The 25220-nt window shown below is 41.6% G+C and overlaps 1 protein-coding gene across 17 annotated transcripts in view; it reads left to right on the top strand.

Moving 5' to 3' along the window:
• Positions 1 to 1716: 1716 nt before the first annotated feature.
• Positions 1717 to 25220, top strand: part of LOC120560464 (potassium voltage-gated channel subfamily KQT member 5-like) — a 193540-nt gene continuing 170036 nt past the window's right edge. For 9 of the 17 annotated variants that reach the window (XM_039803056.1, XM_039803048.1, XM_039803092.1 and 6 more), the window contains exon 1: positions 1718 to 2336. In XM_039803056.1, coding sequence (XP_039658990.1) covers positions 1993 to 2336 — 344 coding nt within the window. In that variant the 5' untranslated portion in view covers positions 1718 to 1992. Of the gene's footprint in view, positions 2337 to 25220 lie in introns of all 17 variants that reach the window. The other 8 variants (XM_039803015.1, XM_039803071.1, XM_039803029.1 and 5 more) reach the window with 3 other exon arrangements.

Here is a 25220-nt window from a genome sequence, read left to right as displayed (position 1 = left end):
TTCTTGGGGTAGGTTGTAACCCAGACTCTTAATTTTACAGCTAACAGCTAAAGCACTAACAACCTGCATGAAAGATAGCCATATAGACACGCAATAAACAGAATTTAAGTTCGTTGAGTTTAACTACAGAGCTGGCATTGCTATCGCCAAAAATAAATTTAGTTTAAAAAAAATGACTTTCCTATCTAAAAAGGATTTTTTTCTTTCTAAAATGTGCAGTGTCTGTGGCAGGGTGCTGCTTCTTCACATGTGTAGGATAACACGGACTAAATAGAGCATGTTTAGAGTGCATCAGGTGATTCCAAACTTTCTGATTCCTGATTGGAGAAATTGGACGTGTTCCAACTACCTTCCCCTCTCCGTCACACGTGGCCAGCGCCTTGATCGTGCATCCAGTCAGGTTGATGATGACAAATCTTTACATGAACATTACGTGATGAATAACAAAATGTCTGGAACTGAGTGTGTGACCTTACTGTGCGTCAGACTGTGAAGGGGAAGTCCATGCGGAGGCATCACATTTTTTCAAACTACTTTCACTTTATAGGCTGAGGCAGCACAAAGGAAGCAGTATTTTCAGTTTGTTCAACTTCTTGACCATCAACCTCAGTTCACTTGGAACTGCATCATTTATAATATTAACATCACAGTGGCACCATAAGACATCAGAAGGCAGGATTAAACCAGAGATATTATACATGCATACATTATTATACATATTTTGTACTATGTATACCTACGTAGCTTATACATTTTATTCTACACTTGTCAATGTAGGCCTACATTCTTTTCTTTCCTTTAAGTATATTTTTTTTCAGTAGGTGTTCTGGCATTTAGATCTTTTGTTATCTTATTTTATTTTATCTTATTTATTATTTCTAGTATATTTCTTGTATTTTATATATGTATTTTATTTTATATATGTTTATATATGTGTGTATGTCCCTGTAACTTGCTGCTGTAACAGAGTAATGTTTGTGATTACAGTAATAAAGTCCATCTGTCTATCTATCTATCTATCTATCTATCTATCTATCTATCTATCTATCTATCTATCTATCTATCTATCTATAGATCCATCCATGCTGCGTTCAGGGACAGCAGGTGACACACCAGTCCTGTAAGATTGAGCAAGCTTTTGTTGTGCAAATAAACCTAAGCTGAAACCACATTTACCGAACACATTACTGCAATTTAAAAAAAAAAAAAGAAGCTTCATTTGGTTTCAGCATAATATTTTCTGCAGATGTGCAGTGAGCCGTCCTCAGTGTGGTTACTTTTCCAGCCGACCAAGCGGAAAATTCACCAGAGTGAATGTTACCTGATAGGCTTTTCAAAAACGTGGTGTCATTTGGAACTTGTTCGGGAACTTTAAATTAAACAAGGGGCGACGGTTGTTCATTTGCATTTCTCCCGCCTTACCTTGGCGCGCCACCACCTAATAAAACTCCTGGAGAAAGCTTTATTCTTCAGGGTCTAATTAACACGAGGTTCGAGATAAAGTCGCTCGCGGGCACGGCCAGCAGCACAGATGCGCATCTGCCGTGCACGCGCAGCGTGTGTTGAAGCAACAGGCGGTAACAAAGCGCGCAAGGAAGAAAATTGAATTCCAAAAATATCCCCCCCCCCCATCCCCCACCCCACCCGAGTTCCACCGGACACACACTGTATATATCTTTGTTATTTTGTCACATTGGACAGCATGCGTGCACGGGACAGGCGCGTGGATACCTTTACGCGCGGCGGCGGCGGCGGTGGCGGCGTAAATGGCTCGCGAAGAGGTTGATGCAAGAGGAAAGAGGGGCGGGGGCCAGTCAAAGTGGGACGGTAAACAGCGTGCCTGGCTCTGGCAATAACGGTTCCGCTCACAGCGCCTGTTAGACTGCGTCTCGCGCGTGTAGTGTTTTGTTCGTCCAGGGCACGTTGCTCCCAGCACACGACGCGCATGCTTGAAGAGACCTCGGCGCACTTGATGCCCGCTTTGGTGATGCCATGCCCCGGAACCACAGCGGAGACGAAAGCGGCACCGGGCTCTGGATGAGGACGTCGCCGGGGCACCGTAGCGAAGGCTACGGCTTGAAAGATGTAGAGTCCGGACGGAGGATGATGAACAACGCGGGAGACGGTTTGCTGTCAGCCTCCACCGCAGCAGGTGCTGCCGGAGGCTCCGAGAGCCTGAGAGGGAAGCAGGGAGCCCGGCTAAGCCTGCTGGGGAAGCCGCTCATATACAGCGCGCACAGCGGCCGGAGAAACGTGCGCTACCGGCGCCTCCAAAACTACCTGTACAACGTGCTGGAGAGACCGAGAACCTGGGCGTTCATCTACCACGCCTTTGTGTAAGTTTATTTTTCATCATTTGCATGTAGCTGCGAAGCTCTCTGCACACCTGTTGATGCCGCTCCAGAACACGTTTCACACACAAACACTCCAAAAGGACACAAACACACGATGCGATGCTTGGATGTTATTTTCGACTTGTTTTCAACCCATCACTTTGCCACTCTAGTTTTCGTGATGACCGTGCAGGAGTCTTTGTGTGTGCAGTGGAGCTTACATTTAAGGTTGAACATGATCAACTCCGGGGGTTACAGTTGCAGTTTCACAACGACTACTAGTAACCACCCAGGACTGGTGTTTGTTCATTGACTTCTGCATTTATGAGGCCCTCAGTGGTGAGGTAGGGTTCACAGCTTCACTGTTAAAAACAAAAACTCCGAGTCCGTTGTCTCCTAAAGGTCAAGAATCAGGAACATCTTTAGCTTCCCTGCCTGCTCTTCATCGTTCTTGGCTTGCCAACCAGCTGCAGTTGATTTCCCGCGTGTGACTTGTTATTGTGGCATTATGACAATCTCTGAGAGGAAGGAAGTTGAGACACATGCGGACTCTAGAGCACCATCTTTTTTGGTGTGTGTGTGTGTGTGTGTGTGTGTGTGTGGAGGAGTGGTCATAAAAAGAGGAGGGGTGGTGATGCGCTGTTTGAGCTTTTGCGCTTAAACCAAGCAGCTCTGATGACTTTTATTTTATTTCCTTAGGGCAGCTTGTGTATCAAATGGTGCACAGGACAACGCGAAGAGTTTATGTGCCCGATACGTGTCATCTGTTTGTTGATGTTTAGTGAACACTCTTTTAAAATTGGATTTTCGTTTTGTAAAAGTGACTGTAATTATCTGTTACCACTGTTGGAAAACATGCTGCTTTTCAGGGGCAGTTTCAGACTATAGGCCCAGTCAGTAGCACAGCCAAATGAATAGTGAAATAGTAAGTGCTAGGAGCTTGGTGATGTAAGGACTACTCCCAGTGCTACTCGGTGAACTACCATAGCCGTACCATAACACTACTAAGCACATGCTAGTGCTCTTCTGAGCTTTTTTTTTTGTATTTCCCCTGTGCTGGTTACTCCCTCTGGCATTTTATTCTTAGGATTGTACATCTTTTTATTTAAAGGTACTTAAAGGGTACCTTCGGTTGTTCAAACTGAACCCTGTTTTCCTATGTTTTTGTGTCTATTTCTGTCTGACTGATGGACACAACATTTTTTGAAATTGGTCCAGTATTCAGCAAGCAAAACAAGCTGCAATGTAACATTAATGGGCAATTGCGCATCTTCAATTTACAGCCACTTAAAGAGCTGTTTTTGCCACTGACATGCTCAGATTGTTATTCTATGTGTCTGACAACATTATGGAAAGGGTCGCTACAGAGGAAGAAACAGCCCTGAAATCACTATTGCCAAACCCACCAGACTCCTTATAAATAAACAGTAATTTCATCAGCGTTAAACACACCTCATTCAAAGTTGACAGAAACAAAATATTAAACTATTAAAAGCCGTCTTGGTTCATCTTTCCACTGTTCCAACAATCACCACTCTGGTTTAGGTGAAATAAACCCTTAATTCACCCATTTACATGTGGAAATATGCTGGCTCTGTATGCTAAAAGTACTCATTATTTACATGGAGTCTGGTGATTTTGGCGATGGTGATTTCGGGGCTGTTTCATGTTAAACAAAAAAGGATCTTACTCTTTAACAAAAAGGTCTATCTCTGTAGGGATCCTTTCCATAATGTTGTCAGACACTTAGAATAATAATCTGAGTCTGTTAGTGGCAAAAACGAGCTCTTTCAGTGGATGGAAAATGCGATGCGCATTTTCCCTATAGGATTACATTGCAGCCCGGTTCGCCGCTGCCGGTTAAAGAGTTCTCGTTCAATACTGGACCAATTTCAAAGATTTTTGTCCACATCAGTCACTTATACACCGATGCATTGGACCATAGCGTCCAGGTTGAAAAATACAGAAATGACCCATTAAAGCTACTAGCTAAGGGGACACTAAGTTTATTCACTGTATTCAGAAGAAGTATCTGTGCCATTGACTGTCTAACTTTCTTTAAATCATGTCTCTTTAATGGAGCAGTTAACAGACAAGGGTTAGTGTTACATAAAAGTGGATGGCAGAACACAGCTAAGCTACGACAGCATCCTCCATCACACTCTCTGGCTCCCTGTTACCTCAAAGGTCAGCACTGTAAAGGCAGTTTCCTTTTGGTCAATCGTGCTAATCTGAGTGTTGAATTCCACACAGAGGAATGGACAGATGCACATCACAGCTGCTAGTGAATGCACTGATTGCAATGATCCCAATTGCTTCCACAACAAAATGTAGCACTTTTTAAGTGCTGGACTGTGTGGAATGTGTGACCGGGCCTTAGCTGGACATCTGGACATCCTAAATTCGATTATTTGCTTCAACTGAATTAGAAGAGCTGGTATTTCTGTCCAATGTCCAGCATTTGACCAGGAGGAGTTTGTTTTACATCCCAGATTCCCATCTGACAAACATCCCTTTATCTTAACTGCTGTGCGTCATGGGCAACATTTTCTTATCTAGAGTTGTAGTAGCCTACATTTGGAATCACAATTATTTTAAATAAGGCTATCCTTTAAATCAGGGGTCTTCAACGTCTTTTAGGCCAGGGACCCCTAAGCTGAAACGCATATATTGTATACAATTGAGTTGCATTTTAAACTGGGCATAATGGAGGAAAAGAAATTATTTATGCATCATGTTATAATGTCAAACATCCATCTGGAAGGCACAGTGACTCCTTAAGCTTAACTATATGGCTACCATAGTTACCTAAGCTTATCTTCAATGTGTAAATCATTTGAATCCACCAATAGGCCAATTTATCTTTTGTATTGAAATTTTGCATTCATATTAATGTATATTTTCAGACTTATTTTAATTTTTGAAATAAGAAACTTTAAAAACTCTGAGGACCCCCTGTTGAAGATCTCTGCTTTAAAGTGTTCATATTATGCTCATTTTCAGGTTCATAATTGTATTTAGAGGTTGTACCAGAATAGGTTTATGTGGTTTAATTTTCAACAAACACCATAAATTTGTTGTACTGCACATTGCTGCAGCTCCTCTTTTCACCCTGTGTGTTGAGCTCTCTGTTTTAGCTACAGAGTGAGACATCTCACTTCTGTTCCATCTTTGTTGGGAGTCGCACATGTGCAGTACCTAGGTAAGGACTACTAGCCAGTCAGAAGCAGAGTATGAGGGTGTGCCCTGACAGTACCTAGGTAAGGACTACTAGCCAGTCAGAAGCAGAGTATGAGGTATTGCCACACTAGCAGCTAGGCGAGCATTATAACGTGTGTTACAAAGTGACCCACGTTTGTCTCTGAAGTAAAGGCTGGACTACAGTAGAGCTGTTTGGAGCGGTTTGTGAACAGGGTTTTCTGTTGGAGATGGTAAGTCCCTTTGGGGGGGACTTTGGGCTTTTTCAATTTGTAAACCTATAACGTGCACAAAAAGAATATAACACAATAAAGGAAAGGGGAAAAAAGCCAAAAAGCATAATATGAGCACTTTAAATGAACTTTTTAGACAATGTCCGACTGTTGTTAAAGATTATATATAGTCTCTCCTTTCTATCTGTCGTGTCATAATTCCTTACAGAGGAGGATTACATTTGTTGTGGTGTGAAAGTGTTTCAGACATCAATTCAGCCCCCTTTCTTTATGAGGCCTGTCCACACTTGGTGGTCAAAGAGGTTTTGTAATGATGTCAATGACCACCATGGGGGTCATCCAGTTCAATGATGACTTTCCTTATCCTTTTTTATTAGGGCCGTAACTTACTGAGACCCCATTGGATTTCCACTTTGGTCTACACTTTTGCTAAAAGGTTAAGTTAAAAATGCTAATTTACATATCTTATGAAAGTATTGACTCACGCGCACAAGTGTCCTTGGACTTGTACTTTTATCTGTGGCATTGAACTGGACAAATGGAGGTACTAAACTCCTACTCAGGCCTACTTTACTCTCTCTCTCTACTGTGATGAATGCCGCTGTGATGGTCAGTGGCCTTGAAAGTTGCACTGGTCTGCTGATATGACAGTTGTTGCAGCTGAGAGCCTCGCTGTCATGTTTTTTTAGCTACAGAATAAGATGATATCCATGTCCAGCTGATTATAAAGCAAGTTGTGGTTCACATTTAGCGCTGTGGAAAAACTCTGAAGTATATGTATCAATGTTTCTTTAGCCCTCATGTTGTCCTCGGGTCAAATTTGCGCCATTTGTTTTAACGTCCGTGTCTGTGATTATCCACTCAACATATGTATGTAAGTATAAGTCAAAAATAATTCATAATTTCAGCTTTTTTAAAGGTCTAGAAATGGTGATAGGTGTAAACCGAGCCCTGGGTATCCTGCTCTGCCTTTGAGAAAATGAAAGCTCAGATGGGCTGATCTGGAATCTTCTCCTTATGAGGTCATAAGGAGCAAGGTTACCTCCCCTTTCTCTGCTTTGCCCGCCCAGAGAATTTGGCCCACCCATGAGAGAGAGAGAGACATCATGGCTTTCAAACGAGCAAAGTGGCAGTTGGTCAAGGCCACACCCCCTCTCTCCTCCTCAATAGCTACAGACACATAAATGGCACATACTAAGGAAAGCTCATTGTGGGACTGGCTCTAGTGGCTGAATTTCGGGAAAGAGACTTCAGGTACAGTATTAGGGGACCACTAAGGTCTATATAAAAGAGACTTCAGGTACAGTATTAGGGGACCACTAAGGCCTATATAAAAGAGACTTCAGGTACAGTATTAGGGGACCACTAAGGCCTATATAAAAGAGACTTCAGATACAGTATTAGGGGACCACTAAGGCCTATATAAAAGAGACTTCAGATACAGCATTAGGGGACCACTAAGGTCTATATAAAAGAGACTTCAGATACAGTATTAGGGGACCACTAAGGCCTATATAAAAGACTTCAGATACAGTATTAGGGGACCACTAAGGTCTATATAAAAGAGACTTCAGATACAGTATTAGGGACCACTAAGGCCTATATAAAAGAGACTTCAGATACAGTATTAGGGGACCACTAAGGTCTATATAAAAGAGACTTCAGGTACAGTATTAGGGGACCACTAAGGCCTATATAAAAGAAACTTCAGGTACAGCATTAGGGGACCACTAAGGTCTATATAAAAGAGACTTCAGATACAGCATTAGGGGACCACTAAGGTCTATATAAAAGAGACTTCAGATACAGTATTAGGGGACCACTAAGGTCTATATAAAAGAGACTTCAGATACAGTATTAGGGGACCACTAAGGTCTATATAAAAGAGACTTCAGATACAGTATTAGGGGACCACTAAGGCCTATATAAAAGAGACTTCAGGTACAGTATTAGGGGACCACTAAGGCCTATATAAAAGAAACTTCAGGTACAGTATTAGGGGACCACTAAGGTCTATATAAAAGAAACTTCAGGTACAGCATTAGGGGACCACTAAGGTCTATATAAAAGAAACTTCAGGTACAGCATTAGGGGACCACTAAGGGCAACAAAAACATCTAAAAAGGGGTCAAAAAGTGTTCATTTTCAATATTGACTTGGGAGACAAGTGTATAGTCGACGGTTATACCAGATTTTTGTAAATGTAGTGCTCAATAATCACTGTTCCCAGCCAACGGAAGTGACAAACTGAAATGTACTGAAGTCATAAAAGTGACCATAACCAACCGGGCCTGTCTTATCCCCCCTCCCCCCCTCCACATTTGAACCACTCGTGTTTAACCCAGTAACACAGGTGGTTAAAATAAGTTTAAACACACACTAGTCTACGGGCCCCCAGGGAAGGGTGCTGCCTTGTTTGTCTTTGCCACAGGCCTTTACTGATACCTAACAAAACAGACTGCATCCCCTAAACCAATGATAGCAGACACTAGAATATCCCAAATAGCAAATTTGCATAATCTCGGTTAAGAAGGACTGGGTGTTCTTTGCTCCTGCTGTGCTGCTTTATGGTGAAAATTATTTTAACATAAAACCAGAGCCAACTGTATCTTAAATGATCTTGTCAGTGTGGGAGCAGGGTATTTTCAATCATGAGGGATAGGCTGACAATTAGTAAGATAAACATAATGCAATGCAAGTAAAAGCATAGTAACTCTGTGAATTCTGAAAATAAAACATCATATTCTTTGAAATATTACGTAAGCATGGATTCGTTGTTACACAACCAAGGGTTTAGCACATCGTCTCATCTGCTGCTCTACTAACTGTTTTTGAACCTCTACATTTCTTGCATACATTAGAACTAAGATGTGTTTGCTTTCCACGGGCCACCTGCAAAACACTCCTCTACCTTTTTATCACCAGGGAGCAGGAGAACAAGGATTACAATGAAGGGGTTGTCACATAGTAAAAAAGAAACCTGCGTGTTTCTTTGCTGTATAGTTTAGTCTGTAGAATAAAAGGAAGAATCAGACCCCAAAAAGTCAGCAAAAAGTAACTTAGCCATCAAAGAAAAAAGTGACAAAACATTGAAAAAGCTACAAAAACTAGGTGAGCCGGGCCTTAATTTATTGTGAACCTAAATTGCTATGTGGGCCGGATCAAATTCTGCAAGGGGCGGGATTTGGCCCGTGGGCCTTGAGTTTGACACATGTACTTTATATGGTTAAAATGCACTACGGTCATTTGTTTCTCTTGCGTTTGTCTGTGTGTGTGTGTGGGCACGTGCCATGAGGATCAGTGGGACTGAGACTGATATTGTTCTGCCTGAACAGCTGAATGAATTTGGATTAGTCACACAAGTTCAATTTCACCATCCACTGTCCTTTCCTTATCAGTCTTGTCTGAGCCGACACATTAGGGGCAGGTCAGAGGAGCAAATAGGCTCAGGATCCTGCCCTCGCAGCATCCAGTTATCCTCTGTTTGACATGCCCACACAGCATATTACATTGGCTTTGATGCTCAAAGTGATATTTCACCTTCAACTTGTTCCGCTCTCTAACACACATGCCTCTAGGTGGCATTGTGTGTGTTACATTGTAACACAAAGAACTAACAACTAGAGCTGTAACAATTCCAAATGTTGCTGTACAATTTATAGTCTCAGAAATAATTGCGATTGGTATTATGATAGTCTCCTTCTGTGAAATTTAAATTTTTTTATTTATGTATTACTTTTTTAAACACATACATACATCAGATACATCTTTTGGTTCTATCACTGTCATGTGACCCAGATAATGTAGTAACACAGGTACACAGCCTATGAAGTAAACCTGGCCCCTTTATTAGCATAAACATATTTTCTAACCGTTTCCTCTCTTGTCAGTTTTGTTATGAATGTGTCAAGTGCCAACAACTAGCATAGCTTTAGCTCAACAGTCTGACCAATAATCAGTTATATAATTACAATTTGGCATATCTAAACAAAATCAACAATTACCATCAACAGTCATAACTCTTCCTAGCTACCTTAGCTAATGTTAGAATTTAATTGCAGTTAAAGCCAATTTTTACGTTAATCTTGATCGCTATAAATATGCGTGTACTTTCGATTGAAAAAACCCCGACCTGAATCGGTGCAGGCAACACGGGGTAGCTGCAGCTACGTGTATGAGCTTCCACTGAGCTAAAACGGCAGTTGTCGGGGCAGGTTTTAGAGTGCCTTTGTGCCTCTTAACAGACATAAAATGCAATTAAAACGTCTATGCCACATGAACAAGGCCCTTACGTGACAACAACATGCGTTTTCAACTCAGACACTGTTTAAATTCACCTACCCTTGTCCCTGTCTCGATCCTGCCGGTAGCTGCTAGCTGCTAGCTGCTAGCTGCTGTCCGGTGAGTGTGTTCAGCCAGGCTTCTGTGATAATCATCCCGACAAAAATCCACGGAGCGGCGGTGATCTGGCTGTGTCCTCCAGAGGACAGGTCATGTCACATCTTGAAGTTTATTCCCCCCTAAAAAAACGGTAGTGCAGAGCGATCTGCACTCTGTTTCCCTTTTCCTGCTACAATGGGACTTCAGCGCAAGACTACAGCTACCTTCTTTAACGCTATCACTGTGCAAGCCACAGACATCATTTAGTCCGTTTCCATGTAGTTACATAGTCACTGATATGGTCATAACCACTACAGTGCTCAATTACCTTTTTTTGAGGGGAATAAACTTCAAGTTTTTGTCGCAAAGCCATGACCTATCCTCTGGAGGACATAGCCACAGCACCGCCGCTCTGTGGATTGTTGTCGGGATGATTATCACAGAAGCCTGGCTGAACACACTCCCCGGACAGCAGCCATGTTGAAAACACATGTTGTTGTTGTCACGTAAGGGCCCTGTTCATGTTGCAGAGACATTTTAATTGCATTTTATGTCTGTTAAGAGGCACAAAGGCACTCTAAAACTTGCCCCGACAACTGCCGTTTTAGCTCAGTGGAAGCTCATACACGTAGCCGCAGCTACCCCGTGTTGCCTGCACCGATTCAGGTCGTTTTTTTTTTTCAATCGAAAGTACACGCATATTTATAGCGATCAAGATTAACGTAAAAATTGGCCGGAATTCTCCTTTTTAAACAAAGAAACTGCGATTACGTAAAAAAATTGACAATTGGACAATTATGTTATAATTGTTACAGGCCTGCTGACCCCACCAGGGTCGACTTTGTCATGTGTGTTATACATTTTCAAAATAAAAGCCAGTGGTGAAGTCACTCGGATACTCTGGCAAAAGGCAATGGAAGCGTTTAAGAAGAAGAACTATTTATTAATCCCATTTGGGAATGAGATACTGCCACCCCATTTGACACTGTAACTTTAATACTGGGTACTGCTGACTAGGGCTGCAACTAACTTTTAATTATTTGCTGTGTCGATTAATCTGTCGGTTCTTTTCTTGATTAAAAGATTAGTAGTTTGGTCTATAAAATGTCCGAAAATGGAGAAAAATGTGGATCTGCATTTCCCAAAGCCCAAGATGACGTCCTGAAATGTCTTGTTTTGTCCACAACTAAAAGATTTTCAGTTTCCTGTCACAGAGGAGAGAAGAAACTAGAACATATTCACATTTAAGAAGCTGGGGGTCGGTGAGATGACGTATACCGATTCAGCGATTTATCAAAATAGTGGGCAATTAATTTAATAGTTGACTACTAATCGGTTAATCTTTGCAGCTCTACTGCTAGCTAACTAAAGGCAAATATCTGGCTCTCATGTGCCCTGTCACTCCTCTGCTGTTGCTTTTTCCTGTATACTCACTGTATGGCTGTGGCATACGTATATTTTTATCCTTTCCCCGTGTGTGACAGCAGCAGCACTGAGCCAGTCTTTGTGCTGAGTTGAGTTGCGTCTGCGGTCCCAGCCTGCCCTCCTATATACACACACACACACACACACACACACACACACACACACACACACACACACACACACACACACACACACACACACACACACACACACACACAGTGCTGCCATTCATCTCACCTCTGGATTAACAAGCTCTTATCCTTGCAAGTTTGTTCGGGGGCAGGAAAAGTGTGGGGGGGGGAAAGGATACAGTGTTCCTCCACCTCAGGTTTCGGAACTGGCATGTTGGTGGTGGGGGGGGGGGGCACCGAGTGGTGACGTGAACTCGCTGCTCTCACTTGTTAAATAGCTATCAGTCGCTTTATTGTGAGGAATACTTGGATTTATAGGCTGCAGTAAAGGATGCTGGCTCATCCTGAAAGCTGTGTTTGGTTGGCATTGTTGGGTATTTGAAGCCAACAGACACAATAAAATGTTTTAGTAGACATCTGAACGACTAACCAGACGCTGCTTGGAACCCCAGCACCATTATGTCTTATATTTAATAAGCTGTCGTTTATAGTCATTGAGATTCTGCCACTTGTAAACCTGGTCTTCAGTATCTCTTTGAGAGACTTATGTCCTCTGGTGCGGAATAAGTCTCAGTACTGAACTCAGAAAGCCTTCTGTGTAGATACTGGCATACTTAAAAGGGGCGGGGGGGGGATAGGGGATACAACCCCACCAATAATCAAAACTGGCCAGTGCAACCCCACCAAATATCTTATCATAATGATCAATACAAAATATGAACTGTTTAAAAAACATCCAGAAACACGTGATGTTTTGAAAATGCAGAGTTTTAAACAATACAGGAGAATAATTAATTAATTAATTAATACTAATAATATTTACATAAACACATTTGCACCGTAAGTTGATGCAGAAAAGGCACACATTGTTGAAAAATTCACCAGAATACAGGAGAGAATACAAGTGTTTGTTATGCTCCAAATTTCCCAGGTGGGGGGCCCAAGAATTTGTTCCCCCAATGATGAAACAAGCTGCCTCGCAAGATAAGTGGAGATCTTAACCCCACCAATGTTGAACCCAAAGTTACGCCCTTTCACATACGTGCCTATTTCTAATTCATCTGGTGCCGAGCACGTGAGTGGAGTGCGGGGGACTGAATGGGGTGTACAAGCGGGTGGATTTTGGATGCAGGGCAGAGCAGATTTTTTGAAAAGTTCGCCCTTCTCTCCCGCATCATCGCTTGCTTTCCAATTCCCCTCCGGTAGGCTACTGCTCCCACTATGAGTTTGAAGCATGGCCGAGCCCGTGTCTGTGCGGGCAGTACGTGCAGATGCTGTCCGGCGGACTTTTCACCGCTGGAGCTCTGGGCACTGGCGGCATGGAGGAAGGCCGGCCGCCGTTCATCTGATCAATACAACGCAGCGTTTTTCTTTTTCTTTTTTCTTTTTTTTTGGATCAGAGCAGTGAACAATTTTGGGTGGAGCAGGGTTGTTGTTGTGGCAACTTTTCTTTTCAAATGGGACACAAATCCTGGTCTCCAGGGTGAAAGTCCTGTGTTTGTGTGACCCATCCACCACCCCAACCAACCTCCTTATGCAGAACTTGGCTCTCCTATCCTTTGTCACCTTACTTGCTGCTTTGCTCCCATCATAGTTACTACGGCCACTAGAGGGCGCCGCCTCTATAGACGGAAACGTGAGTCGTAATTGCTGCTTGAACAAACAACCTATGGGAGTGTTTTTCGCGGGAACACAGTCTCAAAGGAACCGCTCCGTGAGCGAGGAGTGTGGTAAGCGCTCAGCTCCCATGCTCTGACTGAGCATATATGTTCTTAAAGCGCCCATATTATGCTCATTTTCAGGTTCATAACTGTATTTTAAGGTTGTACCAGAATAGGTTTACATGGTTTAATTTTCAAAAAACACCATATTGTTGTTGTACTGCACAGCTCTCTCTCACTGCTGCAGATCCTCTTTTCACCTGGTTTCTGTTTTAGCTACAGAGTGAGACCTCTTTTCATCTTCTTCTTCTGTACTATCTTTGATTGCACTCGCACATGCTCAGTAGCTCAGATGTAGAGCATGTCAGCTAGCTAACTCTAGAGACAGTAAAAGAGAGGCTGTTTCTCCAACTTTGGTCAGTTACAAGGCAGGATTAGCTGGGAGACTTCTAAATGAGGGCGCACATGTAAGTAGTTCTTTTGTAGATTATGGTGAACTTGTGTGTGTTGTAGCAGTGCTTTGCTATTGAGAATGACGTAGCATGCTAATGCTAACGCTACGAGCTAACGGTTAGCCAGCTCATTTCGGACTGTGACGTCACAGTCCGAGCCGATTTTGAACAGCTCACCAGGAGACTGAAGGCAGGACACATTCAGAAACCGTATCTCACTCAAAACAACATGGATGGATTTTTTTCAAAGTTTGTATGTGTGTGGAAGCACCAGAGACACAAAAGAACACCCCAAATCCCAGAAAAAGTGTTTTTTTCATAATATGGGCACTTTAACATAAGACATAAGAGGCTTTCTTGTCATTGCAGCACTGTCTGACAGTATTACAACGAAATGACGTTGACTGAGTATTAAAAAACACAACAACAATTGCAACAAACACAAATAATTTACATTTTTAAAAAGGCAGTAAAAAAAGAGCAAGAGGTGAAATGTCCCAGCAGTAGATGATAGAGTGCACATAACAAATAACAGATTAGGCATTGCACATTCCTGATAAGTTAGCAGCCACAATAATGAATAGATACATAGATAAATAAGTAAATAAATAACAATAACAATAATAACCTGTGTGAGACATGAAGGGAATTTTGCATCAGCACATAGTCATGGCCCTCTGTCACCTTTCGAGAGTGTTACTCAATGGAAAGAGAAGCTTCTTATAAACAGAGAGCGTTTACTTCAATGCCAAAGAGAAGCCGGCTGGTTTGATCCGCGCAGTCAAGACATAAAGCAGATGGTGGTGTTTGACACTGTCAATGAAAGGGTGAGGAGCAGAAGTTGTGTCCAGATGGTTGTGGCCGTTGCATACGCATTTGTGCACGGGTGGAAATCCCAGGGCCCCTCCCTCCCCCATCTAAGGGTTGTAGGTCTATATAAAAGTATCCAAAGAGCACCATGTCATGGGACCTTTAAGTAGTAAAACAATACAAAATCCCCCAAAATGTTGATGGTACCAAATGATCACCCCCCCGTTAGCATCCCATTGACTGCCATTCATTTTGGCGTCACTTTGACAGCGAATAACTTTACATCTGAAGCGTTTAAAGACACTATTTGTCCATTGTTTATTTCTAAAGAAACACAACAATGTATAAAAGGCTCCATTACCTTGTACCTCACGTTATGGCTCCGTAGCAGACGTTTTTATAAAAATAGGCTAACGATTGTGTCATAACCACTAGGGTTGGGTTCCGAACCCGGTACTTTTACCGGTACCGACCGAATCACGTCGGTACTACAGAGTATTGGTTCAATAAAACTAAAATCAAACGTGCCAAATTTCGGTTCCCTGAGAGTAGCACAAGCTTATCTGTCCTCTCTGCATGTTGACAGAGAGCAGAGGTACGACACATGAGCACAGAGGTGCGGACGGAGCAACGTGGGCTCTGCAGTTTTGTTGAAGTCACAGTGAGTCACGGCGATGCCGATAAAGTGGTTTCAAGTGTGGTTACAGTTTTTCGAAACTTCACGCAGACACCTTTCACCGCGATATGATATTAATAGCGAGCCGAAAGCGCTCGCGGTGCCGTTGACATTACACTTCCTCTGACACGAGCAGGCACAACAGTGGTTTCTGTGCCCTGGGGACTGACTGACAGGCTGAGGTTGAAAGGCAAGGCAACTTTATTTCTACAGCAGCTTTCAGCAACAAGGCAATTCAAAGTGCTTTACATGAATCATTAAAGAGCAATTAAAAACGGCCATGATTAAAATAAAACAAGCTAAAATATTATAATATACAAATGCTAAAATAAAAGATACAGTGAGTAAGAAATTTATAATTATTCAATTTCATAGGTTTTAGGGACGGGTTTGGGACGAGAGAGGGGGGGGGGGTATTTTTGTTTTTGTTTAAATAACAGTGTTCTAAGTAAATAGCTTTGGAGATAGATAATATATATATATAATTACAAATATATATATATATATATGTATATGTATATGTAATTACAGAGGGAAAGTACCGAAAAAAGTACCGTTGGGTACCGGAACCGAATTCCAGGTACCGGTATCAGTAGTGGTATTGGTTCAGATGCGAAAGGTACCCAACCCTATTAACCACGCGACTTACTGTCGCATAGTAGAGAAATTACCGTACAGTACAGGAGAAGCTCTCAGGCAGGTTGGACTTCCATTAGCTGTTTAAGTTTAATTAGTGATGTTAACTAGGATGTTAGTGATCAATAATTAGCCTGTGCCTATGTTATCTCCTTCCATATACCTACGCTCTCTGTCTCTGTAGGATTGGGAATGATTGAGATTTCTCTTGGCACTGCTACCAGAAGACTTCCAACTTTCAGACAGGTTGCTCACGTCACAACTACGTCTTCAAGCTCAGTTGGAGGCTGCTCAGTAACGCTCAGCCAGCACCGGGAAAGTGCTTCTAATATCCTTCACTGGTCTCCGTCCAGAGACACGGGATCTGGTGGTCCAGTTCATATACTGTCTATGGGGGGACAACGGGAGAGAATGAGAGAACATACTGGTAGCTGGATTTAGGGCTGTGACGATAACCACATCACTGCAATACCAGCGGTTAGTGCCACTACCGCGGTCATGACGTCATCACTGCATTTGTTTTTGTTTTTTTACCTTTTAGCTCGCGTAACTTACAGGAGAACAGATAATGTGTGATATGACATATAATGAAAGCAATAATCATTGTGTAGTTACCCTCATCGACTGTCTTCTATCCTACATTCAAGAGTTTATGGAGAGAAAAAAAACCGCAAGTTGCCCGTCACTTCAGCTTTGCACATGAGGATGGACAGTCCATTGAGCTGAGGTGGACGTGGACACATTAACGTTAACGCTGCAGTGTTTACCATTGCACATTAGCCTAGCAGCTAGTGGAGTTTCCTTCTGCTTATAGCTTAATCCTGACAAAACTGAACGGTTGAATCTCAGCCTGCATGCACGTTTTGTAGCCTAAACAGAGCAGCTTATATTGGTTCTCTTAGACAGAGCACTCTGTCTGCTCAGCTGCTAAGACCGCTGTGCTGCGGAGCGTCTTTCCTTGGCATTGTCGGCAAACCTTTTTTTTTCTTTTTACTTTATTGACAATAGAGCTTTCTGAACTGTCTTTGGAATAGATCAACGGAGATGAGAGAAAGCAGAGTGGCCATAAATGACAGCAAAACACAGTAAAGACTCTCCCATTGAGCTGAAATGGAAACACTGTGCTATGGGTTAAGCCGATGTTTATCGGGGGGTAACGGCCATTCACTTTACCGGCGGTATTGACAACAGATAAAGCCACTGTGTCTTGAGAAGCTCAAGCTTGTTGTTTTATTGTTTACTTTACATCATCTTTGCTATCTCTTTTTCCTCTCGCTTTTCCTCACAGCAGCACTCATACGCTGCTCTCCGTTACCGCTTGCTCTCCACACGGGCACTGACGTCAATCACTTAAGGCCCCCTGCCATTCTCGCTCTAATTTACGCTACTCTTGTAAGGAGGTTGCGGTTAACCGCCATACCGCGGTGATATGTTGCTTCGTCACCCGCGATAAGAAAAATACTATACCGTCACAGCCCTAGCTGGATTCGCTACAGTAACATTAGTTGTGGAATGTAGTATGTAGGCTGTTCAAGGCTGTTCAAGTTTTTCTTTTCTCAAATAGAAATGATGTTGAGTAATTAATGAATTAGTCATGACAAAAAAGGTTGCTATGTTAGTGTAATATAATGCAGCGTTACCTAGCTTGTTTAATAGCTTGTTGGATAGAAATGCACCCACTACGAGTGCAAAGTATTGCAATATTTTCCATGGCAATACTGTATCGATACACAGACGCCAAGTATCAATCTTTTATTATATAAATTGCACATGAGAATTTAATCTTTTGGCACTAGAATAATAAGATCAATTGCTTTTTCAGTCCACTAGATTTTTTTTTTGAAGACAAAACAGATGTTGTCAAAGTTTTTCTTTGGGGACATAATTTGAAGTTGGAAAAAAGATAATGAATTGCAATATATCGTGATATGTTTAAAAGCTCAATAATATTGTACCGTGACATAAGTATCGTGATAATATTGTATCGTGGGGCCTCTGGTGATTCCCACCCCAAGTGTTTTTAGTATTTTAGAAGAACCCGACGAAACGCTCCAGTGTTAGGTTAAAACAGAGCAAACTGCTCAGGTGGGAAAGCAACCGTAAAGAATTGTCGTTTGGGCATTTTATCCCTTTAACTGTCTCTTTATGTATATTTTACATTACCGATTACAAATTTCCAAAGCACAGCATAACTTTAAAGGTTAGGGTTTCTGCTTTTCATTTGGTTATGATAAGAAACTGTTGTCATGTTTGAATGTAGCTGCAGGCATTCACTGCTCGGTTCAAGGATGCTCCCACATCCAGAGTCCAGAGTCAGCTGCCTAACAGCAACTACTGTATACACAATAACTTCACTTTGACAAATGGGCAAATACATGTTTGCTATGACACATTACTTATCTCAGGCAAGTACTGATATTACTTGAATTAGGTCTGCACAATATGAGGAAAATATGGGATATACCATAACGTTGTTGAATATCGCATTAATGATATTACGTGCGATAAATAAGCAGATAGCAAAGTGTACTTAGTTCTGCTTTTCTGCTGCTTTAAGTGTGCTTCTAAAATACAACAAATTGCTTGTTTAATTAAGAAAAAAGAAACAAAAAATAATTTCCAACATTATTTTATTGAACAAATTTAACATTGAATTGAACTTGCAGTAATAGGCACCAATAAGAAGAATGACAATGACATTTTAAGTGCAGTTTTCGACTGATACTCTTTCATCTAACTCAAAAATGTGTCTTTTGTAGTAATATATTTCGCAGCCTTTCGCAATGTGTTTATAACGCAAGTTGATATTGCGATAACGATTTAAAAAAAAAAGGATTTATTGTGCAGCCCTATCTTGAATGTGCTGAATTTTAGTATTGGCAATCTTTGCAGTACTCACTCAACATTATGGTTAGTGAAGGGTGTGCAATATCTGGTAGGGCATTGGTGCAATGTGAGATATATATTTTCGTTATTAGGAACAAATTAAATTCTGATTTCCAATCGTGACAGTCATGATTAAATCTAACCAATCACATGCACGTTTTATGTCCGTGTATGTATATGTTAAATCCCTGTGCCTGTTTGAATGGGACCAGAGGACAGTCCCAGCTGATGGGGATGGCCCGCTGTAGGTCTCATATTCCAGTCCTTTTTAGTTGACTCAGAGGGAGTTCCCCTGTCTCTCCTTTCAGAGACAGCCTTTAGTGTAAACACAAAAACAAGGCCTTGGTACAGGGCACGCCTGTACACATGCTTTGTGGCTAGTGTGCTTCAGCTCAAAAGAAACATTGTTTACCCAAACAGCACCGGTTTGTAGAGCTGCAAAGATGAATCGATTAATTGATTAGTTGTCAACTATTAAATTAATCGGCAACTATTTTGATAATCAGTTTATCTGTTTGAGTAATTTTTTTATGAAAAAAGTGAATCTTCTCTGATTGCAGCTTCTCAAATGTGAATATGTTCTAGTTTCTTCTCTCCTCTGTGACAGTAAACTGAATATCTTTGAGTTGTGGACAAAACAAGACATTTGAGGACGTCATCTTGGGCTTGAATTAATCGATACAAAAAATAATAGACATCAATCTGCAGTGAAAATAACTGTTTGTTGCAGCCCTACCTGTTTGCCTCCTTTGACAGGCTGCCATGCTTAAACACCTCCCACAGTGAGCAGGCAAAGAGTTAATTCACTTCACTATCACTATTCACCAGCAAAACCAGATTCCCTTTCACCGCTTTTACCTTTTCCTCCAAATCTTGGATGCCCGATACCTACCAGCTCGTTTAGACTTACATTTGTCTCCAACCAGTAGGCATCGTGACTGCTTGGCTTCGCACCATCTAACAAAGTCATTCCTCCTGGCCGCAGCTGGGAACTGAACCTGCAGTCGTAGGTGAGGTTTTTTTTTCTTTTTTTCGCCTGGCCGCCCTTTGAGTATCACTGCCTGATGAGAAGGTTTCGTGGCTGATTGTCTTAGCCAGTCATTTCACAGGTTGCAGTCTGTGTGAGCGAGCCACCTTCAGTGTGAGAAAAGCACCCTTTTCTTATCTGCTTCTACCATTACTCCTTATTGCCTCTCCTTCTCTCAACTAGAGAGTATATATATATATATATATATATATATATATATATATATATATATATATATATATATATATATATATATATATATATATATATATATATATAGACACACACACACACACACACCTAAAGGATTATTAGGAACACCCTACTAAGACCGTGTTTGACCCCCTTTTGCCTTCAGAACTGCCTTAATTCTTGGTGGCGTTGATTCAACAAGGTGCTGGAAGCATTCTTTAGAAATGTTGGCCCATATTGAGAGGATAGCATCTTGCAGTTGATGGAGATTTGTGGGATGCACATCCAGGGCACGAAGCTCCCGTTCCACTACATCCCAAAGATGTAATATTGGGTTGAGATCTGGTGACTGTGGGGGCCATTTTAGTACAGTGAACTCATTGTCATGTTCAAGAAACCAATTTGAAATGATTGGAGCTTCGTGACATGGTGCATTATCCTGCTGGAAGTAGCCATCAGAGGATGGGTACATGGTGGTCATAAAGGGATGGACATGGTCAGAAACAATGCTCAGGTAGGCTGTGGCATTTAAACGATGCCCAATTGGTACTAAGGGGCCTAAAGTGTGCCAAGAAAACATTCCCCACACCATTACACCACCACCACCACCAGCCCAGTGGTAACAAGGCATGACGGATCCATGTTCTCATTCTGTTTACGCCAAATTCTGACTCTACCATCTGAATGTCTCAACAGAAATCGAGACTCCTCAGACCAGGCAACATTTTTTAAATATTTTTTTAATATAAGTCTTCAATTGTCCAATTTTGGTGAGCTCGTGCAAATTGTAGCCTCATTTTCCTATTTTTAGTGGAGATGAGTTCTGCTGGTGTAGCCCAACCACCTCGAGGTTGTGCGTGTTGTGGCTACACCAATGCTTTGCTGCATACCTCGGTTGTAACGAGTGTTTTTTTGAGTCAAAGCTGATCTTCTATCAGATGGAATCAGTCGGCTCATTCTCCTCTGACCTCTAGCATCAACAAGGCATTTTCACCCAGAGGACTGCAGCATCCTGGATGTTTTTCCTTTTTCAGACCATTCTTTGTAAACCCTAGAAATGGTTGTGGGTGAGAATCCCAGTAACTGAGCAGATTGGGAAATACTCAGACCAGCCCGTCTGGCACCAACAACCATGCCACGCTCAAAGCTGCTTAGATCACCTTTCGTTCCCATTCTGACATTCAGTTTGGAGTTCAGGAGATTGTCTAGACCTGGACCACACCCCTAAATGCATTGAAGCAGCTGCCATGTGATTGGCTGATTAGATAATTGCATTAACGAGAAATCTTACAGGTGTTCCTAATAATCTTTTAAGGTGAGTGTGTATATATATATTTTGACTATGCATGACAGTAAGCATGACCGGTCCGCTTACAGTAAAGGCAAGGAGTCTGTGTTACCTTATGTGACAGAAATCTATGTATTTTCCTGTTATTTGCATTAACGAGAAATCTTACAGGTGTTCCTAATAATCTTTTAAGGTGAGTGTGTATATATATATTTTGACTATGCATGACAGTAAGCATGACCGGTCCGCTTACAGTAAAGGCAAGGAGTCTGTGTTACCTTATTTGACAGAAATCTATGTATTTTCCTGTTATTTATGACAATTTCATAAACTGTGTATTATGCCTGAGTAAATAAAACCCCTATTAACAAAAGTGGTTAAACAAATGATATTAAAATTTAGATAAATCACCAGGAGAGTCCGGTACAGCCCGATCCTAGATGGTAAAACTGAGATGAGCTCTCATATTGAAGTTTATGTTCTGCTTCTTTTACGGTTGTTTGGTCAAACCAATCTGGTTTTAAAGGCTGCATTACAGTCAAGTGATGTCATTTTCTGAACTTACCAGACTGTTCTAGCTGTTCCGTTATTTTCCTTTACCCACTTTAATCATGAAATCTACATTATTGAAGATTATCTAAAATCTAATTGTGAGGATTATTTACAATTGTCAACCCTACAACATCGTCGTAATATCGAGGTATTTGGTCAAGAATATGGTAATATCAGATTTTTTTTCCATATTGCCCAGCTCTATCGCCCAGCCCTACCTCTTCCTCTCTCTATCTCCTCTTCTTTGCCTATTTCTATTGCAGTTTAAGTCATTCCTCAGTTCCTTCGTCTAAGCTTTAATCACAAATGTGCTGGCAGATGCTTGCCTTGAGGGGAGCGAAACAGAGGGAGGCAGGCTGCTTGACTAATTTGGAGATGTGAGTGTAATAGTTCATGTGATATGGAGTGTTACGCAGGCAGATTGAGGCCTAATAACTGGGTTTATCTGACGACTGCTGAGGTGCTCACGCCCACACACAGCCAGCCAGCCTCCTAATATGTTTTTATGTAAGCAGCACCAGCAAGCCCTCAAAGCTTAAGAGAAATCCCAAAGCGAAAAGGGAAATGTTGAGCGCTTTTCTTGTTGCCATAGCAATTGATGCGGCCACCTTGAGCGAGCTCAAGACTGGGAAAAAGACATCTCGGGTGGGTTTCAATCAAACCAAAATAAATCTGAGCGAGGTGCTCCTGGCTGCGCGTGCGCTTCTGTCATCCACTGGCGGCGTCGGCCCTACTGGCCACGCTGTCGCTGCTGTGCCACCATGGCCAGCAGTTAGTCGTGGCTGATACAAGCCACTCCCTAGCCACTGCTAACACACTATATTTAGGCATGCAGCAACCAGTTTAGTGTTCATGGGTCTGTAGGCCTGTTATGTCTCTCTCTGTGGGAACAACACAGCTAACCCTAAACACCCCCCTCCCCTTCCCCCACTGACCTAATCTAATACCTAATATAAGTCTTCAGGTCTTTTAATTGAACAGTGCATGTTTTCTGGATTTAACTTTCTGTGGTTTGCATTACTCTCCAGGATAAAGGGGTGGACTTTGGATGCAGGATGTGACTTGTTTTCATTTTTATTACTTATATAATAATATAACATGCTACGGGCACTTTTGCTTGCTTGGCACGAGCCCGGTAACGCTGCAGCGTGGTTGGTGACAGGCTAAAGGTCGTCTGACCTCTCTGTCTTACCCACAGGGGCAGCACTGCAGCTGGGTAGCTGCGCTGCTGACCCCAACTCAGTTTTAGGCCATCATCCTGCTAGGGACTGCAGATGAAAATTAGCCTGCATGGCTAAATCTGGCCCATTTACATGTTGGATTCTGTGCTCATGTTGATTAATGTGCGTGGTCCCTTTTTTAAATAAAGAAATCTAAAAGTATTCAGATCCTACTAACACCACACTGTAAAAAAAACTATGTTACAAGTAAAAGTCCTGCATTGAAAATGTTACTTAAGTATTTGAGTATCATCAGGAAAATGTACTTAAAGTATTAAAAGTAAAAGTACTCAATGCAGAAAGATCCTCACATTTTAGAACCTGGAAACGATCCAAACAGTTGTGTGTTTAATGGTCTAATCATCTCAGCTGGACTTGTGGGCCGTTATATAGTTGGCTAGTTTCATTTATAATTAAATACATATTTTATAAACTACATGTGTTTTGTGTGCAAAAATCTTAATGTGTAAAGTAACTAGTAAAGCTGTCAGATGAATGTAGTGGAGTAAAAAGTCCAATATTTCTCTCTGAAATGTAGCGGAGTAGAAGTAGAAAGTGGCACGAAAAGAAAAGACTCAAGTACAGTACTTAAGTACAATACTTGAGGAAATGTACTTAGTTACATTCCACCACTGACAGGCACACAGACGGATTCAAGTGAAAAACGTAAAGACAGTTGCACCGTGTTCTGGTTTCTGTCGGTCTCGTGATGCCGTCACTGCTTCCTCTTTCCTGTTGCTTCACAGCAGTTCTTCTAGAAATCTGTAGCTGTTGCACACTGGGAAGTTTAACGGCCGTTAGAGTTGGCTTCTCCTCCTCTGTGTGGCAATAAAAATTGCCTCTTTGTATGTGTGCTTACTGTTTTTAATGCATAAATTGTAAGAACTGACAGGATTACATTTCATTGGAATTGTATTTCATGATTTCAAGTGACATATAAATTGATTGATTGATTGATTGATTGATTGATTGATTGATTGATCGATCGATCATGTGGGCTCACAAGTGCATTCTGTAAACCCGAGAGTACAGCTGTAACAATTCCAAATGTTGCTGTACAATTATTTGTCTCACAAATAATTGCGTTTAGTGACATAATTGTCTCTTTTGATCAAATTTTTAAAATATTTATTTTAGTATTTAACTTTTTAAACAAATAAAGTTTTGAATGAATCCCAGGATACATCTTTTGGTTCTATCACTGTCATGTGACCCAGATAATGTCACACAACAAGTACACAGCGTAGGAAGTAAACCACGCCTCTTTCTTATCATAAAACATTTTTTTCTTAAATGAACATAAAATTACAAATTACCATCAAGAGTCATACCCCTTAAGACCTAAGCTAATGTTAGCAATTAATTGCGGTTAAACAAAGAAACGGCGATTAGTTAAGAAATATTGCAATTAGACAATTATTAAATCATATTGTTACAGGCCTAGCCGAGTTTGCACTACCTGTTATGACATAAAAAAACAACAACTATTTAGGATTGGGCATCGAGAACTGGTTCCTACTTGGAATATACTGTACAAATTCCAATTCCAATGGAATCGTTTCTGTATTGGAATTGTTTGGAAAATGTTTCGATCATCGGTTCCAAATTGAATATGCGAAAGTTTTGTTTTCCGTAGCGTCCAGGCGCTTGTTGTGTTGCAGCCATGGAGCACGGTAAGCGGCGCTATGAAAAAAAAAAAAAGCCCGGTAAAACTGTAAACCACCGTTGAATCAAAATATAATTTTACTCTCATCTGTGAAATAAGCATGTGACCCATTTCAACTCCACCCCTCAAAGAATCGGAACCAAGAATCGATAAGAACCGGAATCGAAAGGAAGAATCAGAATTGTTCAAATCAAAACGATGCCCAGCCCTACTACTATTTGCCTCCTATCCCCCCTTCTGCAGATACACTACAGCTCTGTGGTGTTTATTTCCTTCTCCTCTCTTTCCTCTTGCACCTGTATGTCTTCATATTGAAGTTCAGACATAAAGTTATTTTTTTTATATCAGCCCTGTCCCCCATTAGTGAGCCCGAACACAGCCCCCTCTGTTTGGGAACGTAAAAAGCTCAGTGTGGGAACCTCTGCGAAGGGCATCCTCACTCAACTCCTGGAGA

The sequence above is a fragment of the Perca fluviatilis genome, chromosome 1 (genome assembly GCF_010015445.1).
Source record: "Perca fluviatilis chromosome 1, GENO_Pfluv_1.0, whole genome shotgun sequence".
NCBI lineage: Eukaryota > Metazoa > Chordata > Actinopteri > Perciformes > Percidae > Perca > Perca fluviatilis.
This window is presented reverse-complemented; position numbering and strand designations above follow the sequence as displayed.